The following is a 9,803-nucleotide window of genomic DNA, read 5'->3' on the forward strand; positions in this document are numbered from 1 at the left end:
GTGTGTGTGTGTGTTTGTAAGTTAAAGGGCCAAAATGTATTTCTTGTTTGGTATATAGCAGCCCTACAGCACTTTGGTGAACTTAGTTACTGCAAATTAGGTAATTACAGTTGCACCTTTTGTATTTTATAGCAAACCCAGAATTTTTCATTGGATTATATGACTGCTCCTCTTGTAGTAAATGCAAGGCTTCCCTGATAATGTTTTAAAGATTGGTCGAATAGAAAAGACAATGGTGATTGAGATATATAAGTTCTGGCGTCTTCATACATTTTGCTGTAGAGATTATTGAGCTAAATTGCTAAGCTACAAGCGTTAACTGTTCACTGAACCAAAATTACATTACTTAAGAACATAGAACAAGAATGAGTGCAGCACACGTTTATGTGCAACAGGAAACCACAAACCGCAATAAGAACATAATACTAATCAGGTTACAGAGAAACAAACGGTGCCTTGCAGCATCAATTAAGATTATAGAATACGACCCAAATCCTAGATGGCTCGAGAATTCTAGGAGCCTCGCAGTGGAACTCTAGGAGCCTCTGAGAAGGGCAAAGGGATGTTTTCCTGATTCTTTTTTATGAAGCACACAACATATATCCTTCAATGAAAGTAGATCACAGATGTAAACTTCAATAAAACTAGATCACAGATTTTTACATTTGATACTGAAGCTGTAGTCTGGAGGTAAGTACAGAACGGCAGATTCAATAATTGATCAAACCAGAGCAACTAGCTCCATTTAAACTAAAAACAGAACCACAACAACGAACCATTTAAACTAAAAACAGAACCACAACAACGAATACGTATATTACTGCAACTACATCATAAGAACAACAAACGAATTCATGGAAACAACTTACCTTAGATTGGATGCAGGAACAAATTGTTCCTAACCATCCACCACGAAGAAAAACACCAAGCCTTCATGGTGCTGCTGCTCTGAAGCCTCGGAGCTCAGAACAGGGCATATGGCACCCATGGCCTGGTATATATATCCATAAGAAACCATAGATCTAGTGCAGTCCAAGGATGGGCTGATGGTTCGCCCGTAGCTTTAGGTTTGTTGGCTGGTTAGTTCAAAGCAAACCCCAGCTTGAAGCTCATTACCCTCAGCCCTCACCTTCCACATGTTGGCTTTTGCTACTCCTTTAAGCAATGCCATTCATCCAAGTGCACCCTTCCAGGTTACTCAAGATACATGAGAAACTTCACCAGATCTTAACAGGCGATGGTGAAATACTTGCAATGAAAGAACATAATGATCAAAAGAGGGACCGGCTAAAGTTACATATAACCTTCTGAAATCTACAGCCCAACCATCTGCACCTTATTCGAGATTTAGACAGTTTATTAAGGCAATAAAATGGAAGGAACAATTGTGCATGCGATGGCTGTTGATATTTAACAAGCTGTAGATAAAGCTTCCGATAAATCTCCGACAATTTGGCTTCACACCTTTTGAATAATGCGAAACAAAAGATAACACGGAGATAAAAGTAAAAGATTGAATGCCAATCCATGACATTCAAAAGCATCAAAGGTGGCATGGAACACATGTACGCCAGCAAGCATTATGGTTGGTTCCAAGAGTAATAAATCCATCAATTGATTGTCATTTCGCCAAAATAGTGCCATCAATCAGGCAAATGTTTGCCTTTAAAGTGTATAAGAATCGAACATCATAGTATATTTTGGTTCTGAATAGGACTACATATATCCGTCCATGCAATATGGGTTGATCCCTCTAAAAAGGATCATCTGCCCAAGCTCGGCACATCAACTTTCACTTCCTTCGCGCGTACAATATGGCAACAACAGCTGATATCCCAATTACAGCTGCTGGGATTGCCCAGTACTGCACCACGTTGTCCATAAGCTTGCTGGCAAATCCCGTGTCCTGCTCCTTCCTGAAAACCTCCATCTCAGGAATCTCAGGAGTTGGGTCCAACTCCCCAATCAAGTAGTCCTGCATTAGCTCCTTGGCACTCTTGCTGTGCCCAGCATCGTCAAATTCTTCTGTAGCATCCTTACCTTCAGACAGAATGACACCGTCATACAAACCATAAAATATGGTAATAACACATGGATAATAAGAATAGGAAAAGTGAATCAGGGCAGCAGTACCGGTTGCTTCGAGCAGAACATCGGCACCCCCAGGATGGTCTTCCAAATACTTGGTCACGTCATAAATCTGCATCACATTGGCCATCAGACAATGAGTTTATGTAGCTATAAGATCACTGCAGCATGTCTCAATTCTACTTGACCTAAAGCATCAATTGATGCAACTGTGCTGGCAATAGTGAGGAACCGGAGGAAATTCTGAGACAGCACAATCAATCTACAAGCTAGTTTACAACGCCCTCCCAATCTCCCAAACCTCAGTGCCGCTAGTATTGGCAAGAGTACGTGCACAACAAGCCGCACACGATAACAAAGGCCTCCTAGGCATTCCATCGAACACGTTGCGGGAGAAATCGCATCGGAACTAGAACACTGTGTCCTCACTCCCCCCTCCACGCGTTTACATCTCTACCTACCACTTCATACCTACATGCCTATCTACAGCAAGGGCGGATGAGGGGGCGATACAGCGGCGCTACCTTGCCGTCGACGACGACCCAGCAGTCCTCGGGCGTGTTGTGGAGGGCTGCCTCCTCCATGCTGTACAGCTTCGTCAGCGTCGGCATCTCCGTCCCCTCACGGCTCCCCTCTATATCAACCTACTAATCGAATCGGCGAAGGCAGGGAGGCGGCGAGTAGATTATATGAGGGGGGCAACGACCGCCGCGGCTTGCCGGGGAAGAAGAGAACGGTAGCAGGCTTCACGGCTCGGGACCTGGGATCCTCGCCTGTGCTGCTGCTATCTTGCAGCGGAAGAAGAACAAGTTGGAGGCGCGGGGTGGGGGGTACAGGGTACAGGCTACCTGCCGTCTGCTTTGGTGGTCAATGGTCATCTTAGGCCGCTAGGGTTATTTTTGCCCTCATGGCCCATGGGCTGATCAAAAATCGTCTGTAGACATACCGTGTTGAAGCCCAATCCATCTAGCTAGCACCAATCAGTAAATAGACAATGATGTTGCTAAAAAAAAAAGTAAATAGACAATGAATGTCATGAGTCATGACTAAAATTAGTAGCATCACAAGATACTGTCCCTCACATATGAGTACACGCTACGATTATGAACGTCTATAGAACTGTACAAAGAAATCCTGAGATTAAAAAAGTGATGATAGAGGTCTCATTATTGATGAGCATAGATACTTACCTCTAAAAGAAATAGATACTCTTACTGTAGGGGTATTAATCCCTATACCCTTACGGCTAAGCTTGGGCCGGCCCGGATCGATGGGTCCGGTCCACCAAAAGACGACGTGCGGCCCAGCCAACCTGATCGGAGTCCCGCACGAGGAGTCAAGGCGGATTTGGCGATCAAGCAAGATCCTGGTCGGTTAGAATAGGAATCCTTATCCGGCCACATATGGCAATTGTAACTGGCTAGGATTAGTTTTTAGATCTGTAACCCTGCCCCCCGGACTATATAAGGCGGGCAGGGGATCCCTCTAAAAAACATCTCTCATTGACATACAGCAATACAAATCAGACGCATGACGTAGGTATTACGCCTTCTTGGCGGCCGAACCTGGATAAAACCTCGTGTCTGTCTTGCGTCACCGTCTTGTTTGGGGCTTGCGCATCTGTCTGCCGATAATCTACTACCTTGGGCATACCCCTAGGTAGATTGCCGACCATATTTCGTCGACAGTGGCGTGCCAGGTAGGGGGTGTGCGTACTGCTCTCCAAGCAAACAAGATGGTCATCATCTCCGGCTCCATGACTACGCCGAACGGCCTCACGTTCACCGTCGGCCAGATCACCTGGACCACCGGCTCCGACGACTCCATCACCATGACCACGGAGGAGGCATGGATTCAGTCTGCGCCGACCACTACTTCACCTGCATCGGCTACGACTCCGACCACGGTAGATACGGCTCCGACCACGACGGATACGGCTCCGACCACGACGGATACGACTCTGACCATGATGGATCTGGCTCCAACCACGGTACATCTAGCTCCGACCACGCCTACGTCACCTTCAGCCACGCCGACAACCCGTCATCCGCTTCTCTGCTACAAAGGGAAGCAGATCGACAACACCGACCTGCTCGACTCCATCGATCGGGTCGGCACCAAACTCGCTGAAACCCTAGCTCTGGTAAGTATGATTCAGAGTCAACCTAATGAGCAGGTAATCGCTCCCCACAACAGATCTACCCGACCAGCTCGGACCAGTCGTCCTGCATGACTTGGAACAGATCTCGTGGTCATATCTACTCCTGAGGGGCGCTCCGCTCGTTGCCAGCCAGCCTTCACGACGAGTCTCTGACTCTCTGAGTATGAAGCCTCGACGGAGAACCACCAGGTCCAGCCCTACGGCCTGTGAAACGCTGCCTCCAGCTACGCGTACAACCTACAACGCCGCTTGGATCTGTGTTTTATGCACCGACCTCGGCCGAAGCCACGCAACTTCGTCAACATGATCCGGATTGAAGATTATCAAGAAGGATCCGTCCACACGGTCCAAGAGGGTGACTCCAGCTCCTCGTCTGGCACCGCATCGGATGCCTCCATCCACACCAAGCTCTAGCATCACGGAGATGAAGGCGTCGAATACGATCTGGATATCCCAGATCACGCCCCAGGGTTCCCGCAATTCCCGTCTTTCCCGCCAAGGCGAGGGGGTTTGATCAACGTTGTCAGCAATGACGAACCACCGGCAGTTGGCGAAATAGAACAAGAAAGGACTGCACGCGAAGCGCGCAACATTGACCGGTTTAATCGCCGGCAAATCGAAGCCGAAGCAGACCAGGAGGCACGACGCATAAGGGTCCAGCCACGTGACCTCAACGATGCTTTCGACAGGGTGGGAGACAAATAGGTCTTCAGGACTCCAAGTACCAACGTAGCCGTCGCCATGGCGACAATGCAACGGCTACCGAACACCCCGGAAACCCAAGCAGTTCATGATGAAATACAAGTCTATCTGACGGCTGCTATGGCCCAGACCGCGGAGATTGCAAACCAAGCTCGGGCTCCATCCGTATCAGTCGAGTCAAGCCACAGCCGCCAGCACCCAAGTCATTCACAGCCACTCAACCAATGTGGCTCGCGCAACAACGACCCATCAGATAACCGTCAAGGCGGAAACGGTGGCCATGATGGTGGCCAGAATGACAACCGCCGTCGGGACAATAACCACTGGGACAACCGCGACAATCGCCATGATAACCACGGCCGCAGGGCTAATCCAGATGGCAATCGAGATCGTCGCGATGGCAATAACGATCTCCGCCATTACCTCGGTGGACATGATCTGCGCGCTCGTAGCAACCAGAGAGCCGACGATCGAGCATCCTACGAAAGCTATCGCCGTATGGAGTATGACACCACCCACGGCCCGTCGGGTTTGAAGCAGTTTACTCCACACCTTCGCCAAGTCATATGGCCCAAGAATTTCAAGCTTGAGAAACTTTAGAAGTACGACGGCAAGGAAAATCCTGAATTATGGGTCATGCTCTACAAAACTACGTGCAGATCAGCCATGGCTGACGAGCACGTCATGTCTAACTACTTCCCAGTCGCTGTTGGCCATGCAGGTCACCAATGGCTGGTCAGCTTACCAGCGAACTACTTTGATTCTTGGCAGGAGCTTAAGCAAGCCTTCATCGACAATTTCATCGCTACTTGTGAACAACCGGGCAATAAGTACGATTTGCAACGGATCCGAGATCGGAAAGACGAGCCACTGCGCGAGTACGTCCGGCGTTTCTCGGAGATGCGCATCAAGGTCCCATCATTCTCCGACAACGAGGCAATCGAGGCTTTCATCACTGGCCTCCGCTTCCACGACGCCCTAAGAGACAAGCTCCTCCGGAAGAGACCTGAATCAGTCACAGCGCTCTTGGCCACCGCTAAGAAATATGCGGATACCGACGACACTAAAAAGATAATTGTTGAAGAAGCAGCAAGGGTTCCACGCTCCGACCACCCTCCACACCGCGATGATTACCGCGACAATCATGGTCAGAACGACAATTTTGACCGCCGCAACCAGCGCAATGACTCCCGCGACCACCGTGACCAACGTAATCAGCGGCGCAACTGCCATGACGATTACAGGAGCAAGCGTGCTCGGGAAGACGACGGCGAGGTCAATACCGTGAAAAAGGGTGGCAGACGTCGTAACTACGAAGACAACTACGCCAAAGCGTTGAAGGGGCCCTACCAGCTCCATCCTAAGTCAAACCATACCATGGAGAATTGTCGCGTCCTCAAGACTATCTACACGCGTCAATAGGCTCCGGATACGTCCGACAAGCCTAATGACGCAGGGGAACAGCGCAACGAGGATAACGACGACGACGATGCAGACCCTCATCATAAATACGTCAAGCCAACTGATCACGTGCACACCATCATCTGTGGCAAAGTGTCCATCGAGACCAAACGAGAATGCAAGCTGCTCGCCCATGCTTGCTTGAACGTAGCAAACACCGACAACCTTCTCACCGATCCGCGGCTCCCTCTGTGGTCTCACCATGAAGTCTCCTTTAGCAGAAAGGACCAATGAGCCGCAATACCTGAGCCAGGGCATTTTCCCCTGGTCCTCGACCCTTGTATCAACAAGGTTCAGTTCGACAGGGTACTAATCGACGGCGGCAGCTCCATCGATATACTGTTCAAGAACAGCCTGCCCACCCTAAAAATAGCTCAGGCGGATCTCAAGCCATACGAGGCACAGTTCTGGGGTGTTTTCCCCGGACAGAGCTCCACACCTCTCGGGTAGATTACGCTACTTGTGCAGTTTGGGACCCCGGACCACTTCCGCACCGACTACGTCAACTTTGTGATCGCTGACTTCGACGGCACCTACCATGCTATTCTTGGTCAACCGTCGCTCACCAAGTTCATAGCCATACCTCATTATAGGTATCTGGTGCTCAAGATGCCTACCAAGAAAGGAGTCCTAATCCTCCGAGGCAACGTGTACGTAGCTTACACCTGCGAAGATGACAGTTTCAAAATAGCAAAAGCCCACAACCTTTCTATTTGCATGGCTGAGACCATGCTCGACGCTAAGAAGACCTCAGCCGATCACTTGGAGATCCTAGAGCTCGAGGCTCCACGCAAGAACATCAAGTCCAAGGAGCACAAGGTGATCCAGCTGGTCGACGGTGATTCCAGCAAAACGGCCCTTATCGAGGCCAACCTAGATCCCAAATAGGAAGACGCGCTCGTCAGGTTCTTGAGGAGCAACATGGATGTGTTTGCATGGAAACCTGCTGACATGCCTGGTGTACCTCGGAACTTGATCGAGCACTCCTTGAATGTCAATAGCAAGGCCAAACCTATCAAGCAGAAGCTACGACGGTTCGCTCGTGACAAAAAGGAGGCGATTAGGGTAGAAGTTACACGGCTTTTGGCAGCCGGATTTATCAAAGAAGTGTATCATCCGGAGTGGTTAGCCAACCGGTTCTTGTACGCAAAAAGAATAATGAATGGAGAATATGTGTTGATTACACTGATCTCAATAAACACAACCCTAAGGACCCCTTCGGCTTACCTCGCATAGACGAGGTCGTAGATTCAACCACCGGTTGCGAGCTCCTTTCCTTTCTCGATTGCTACTCTGGTTATCACCAGATCGCTCTCAAAAAGGACGATCAGATCAAGACGTCTTTCATCACGCCCTTCGGCGCCTACTGCTACACGACTATGTCGTTTGGGCTCAAGAACACCGGGGCTACATACCAACGCGCCATTCAGGCCTGCCTCACAGACGAGATAAAAGACGACCTTGTAGAGGCCTATGTGGATGATGTAGTTGTCAAAACCAAGGAAGCACATACCCTTGTTGACAACCTAGAACGCACCTTTGCAGCCCTCAATATATTCCAATGGAAGTTAAACCCAAAGAAGTGCATTTTTGGTGTTCCTTCTGGTATATTGCTAGGCAACGTCGTCAGTTACGACGGCATACGCCCTAATCCAGAGAAAGTCAAAGCTGTCTTAGACATGAAGCCCCCCAAAAAGGTGAAGGATATCTAGAAGCTTACCGGATGCATGGCTGCTCTCAGCCGTTTCATATCAAGATTGGGAGAAAAAGGACTACCGTTTTTCAAACTACTCAAAGCATCCGAGAAGTTTGAGTGGTCGGATGAAGCAGACGCTACCTTCACGCAGCTAAAACAGTACCTTACGTCACCTCCGGTCCTCACTGCTCCCAGAGAAGATGAAACTCTCCTACTTTACATTGCGGCAACCAATCGGGTGGTCTCCACTACCATGGTGGTCGAGCACGACGAGCCGGGCCACGCCTATAAGGTACAACGCCCGATTTATTTCATTAGTGAGGTACTCAACGAATCCAAGACCAGGTACCCACAGATTTAGAAACTGCTTTACGCCATACTGATAACATCCCAAAAGTTAAGACATTACTTCGACGGATATCGGGTGGTGGTCATGACCGAGTACCCTTTGGGGGACATCATTCGCAATAAGGATGCGAACGGGCGCATCGTCAAATGGGCAATGGAGCTATGCCCCTTCTCCTTGGAATTTGCAAGCCATACTACGATCAAGTCTCAGGCACTCGTCGATTTCATCGTCGAGTGGACAGACTTAAGCACGCCTGCCTCCTCGGGATCCGACGAGTATTGGACGATGTACTTCGACGGCTCTCTCAACATTGACGGTGTGGGAGCAGGAGTTCTTTTCGTATCACCATCCAAGGAGCAGCTCTGATATGTCCTCAGGATTTATTTCCCAGCATCTAATAACACCGCCGAGTATGAAGCATGCCTGCATGGTTTACGCATTGCGGTTGAGCTTGGTGTTAAACGTCTCTATGTCTACGGAGACTCGGCTCTGGTCATCAACCAACTCAATAAGGACTGGGACACGACCAGCGAAAAGATGGACGCATACTGCAAATCGATAAGAAAGCTGGAAGGCAGGTTCTATGGCATCGAGTACATACACGTGGTCCAGGACAAGAACCAAGCAGCAGATGCGCTGTCAAAGTTAGGATCATCCTGAGCCAAAATCCCACATGGCGTATTCGTCCAAGACCTGCTCACGCCTTCCATCAAAGAGGAAGATTCCACGGTCAACAAGCCTCCAGACCAGCAATTGGTGGCTACGGTTCCGGCGACGAGCACCATCGAGCCGCCACCGACCACTCATGAGTTCGACTGGAGAGTACCTTTCATCAAGTACTTAACAGATGGCAGTGGTTATACTGATCGGATAGAAAACGAGCGCCTAATATGTCGCAGTAAGCAGTATCTGCTCATCGATGATAAGTTATGGCGCAAAAACGCAAAGGAGGAAATCTTGATGAAGTGCATAACTTAGGAGGAAGGCGAACATCTCCTGGACCAAATCCACTTTGGCTCCTGCGGCAACCATGCGGCCTCAAGAACACTGGTCGGTAAGGCTTTCCGAGCAGGGTTCTATTGGTCGTCAGCAGTAGCCGACGCAGAGAAGCTAGTGCACCATTGTGAGGGTTGTCAGTTCTTCGCCAAGAGAATCCACGTACCAGCACATGAGATCTAGACGATACCAGCCTCTTGGCCCTTTGCATGTTGGGGACTGAATATGATCGAGCCCTTCAAACCGGCTCTTGGGAAATTTACATGCGTCTTTGTGCTGATCGACAAATTTTCTAAGTAGATAGAATACATGCCTTTGGTACATGCATCTTTAGAAAAGGCTATCACGTT

The 9,803-nt window shown here is 49.2% G+C and overlaps 1 protein-coding gene across 1 annotated transcript; it reads right to left on the bottom strand.

Annotated features, from left to right (window-relative positions):
- Positions 1-1,596: 1,596 nt before the first annotated feature.
- On the bottom strand, positions 1,597-2,933 carry LOC136538036 (cytochrome b5-like). Its single transcript, XM_066530018.1, has 3 exons — positions 2,613-2,933; positions 2,134-2,200; positions 1,597-2,040 (listed from the first exon to the last, which is right to left on the bottom strand). The coding sequence occupies exons 1-3, from the start codon at positions 2,697-2,699 to the stop codon at positions 1,793-1,795; spliced, it is 402 nt and encodes a 133-aa protein (XP_066386115.1). The 5' UTR covers positions 2,700-2,933; the 3' UTR covers positions 1,597-1,792.
- Positions 2,934-9,803: the final 6,870 nt, after the last annotated feature.

The sequence above is a fragment of the Miscanthus floridulus genome, chromosome 2, assembly GCF_019320115.1.
Source record: "Miscanthus floridulus cultivar M001 chromosome 2, ASM1932011v1, whole genome shotgun sequence".
NCBI classification, from domain to species: Eukaryota; Viridiplantae; Streptophyta; class Magnoliopsida; order Poales; family Poaceae; genus Miscanthus; species Miscanthus floridulus.

Coding starts and splice junctions, on each gene's coding strand:
- LOC136538036 (XM_066530018.1), bottom strand. CDS start 2,699: ATGCCGACGCTGACGAAGCTGTACAGCATGGAGGAGGCAGCCCTCCAC. Junction 2,201..2,612: donor GGGTCGTCGTCGACGGCAAG/GTAGCGCCGCTG, acceptor AATGTGATGCAG/ATTTATGACGTGACCAAGTA. Junction 2,041..2,133: donor TGTTCTGCTCGAAGCAACCG/GTACTGCTGCCC, acceptor TTCTGTCTGAAG/GTAAGGATGCTACAGAAGAA.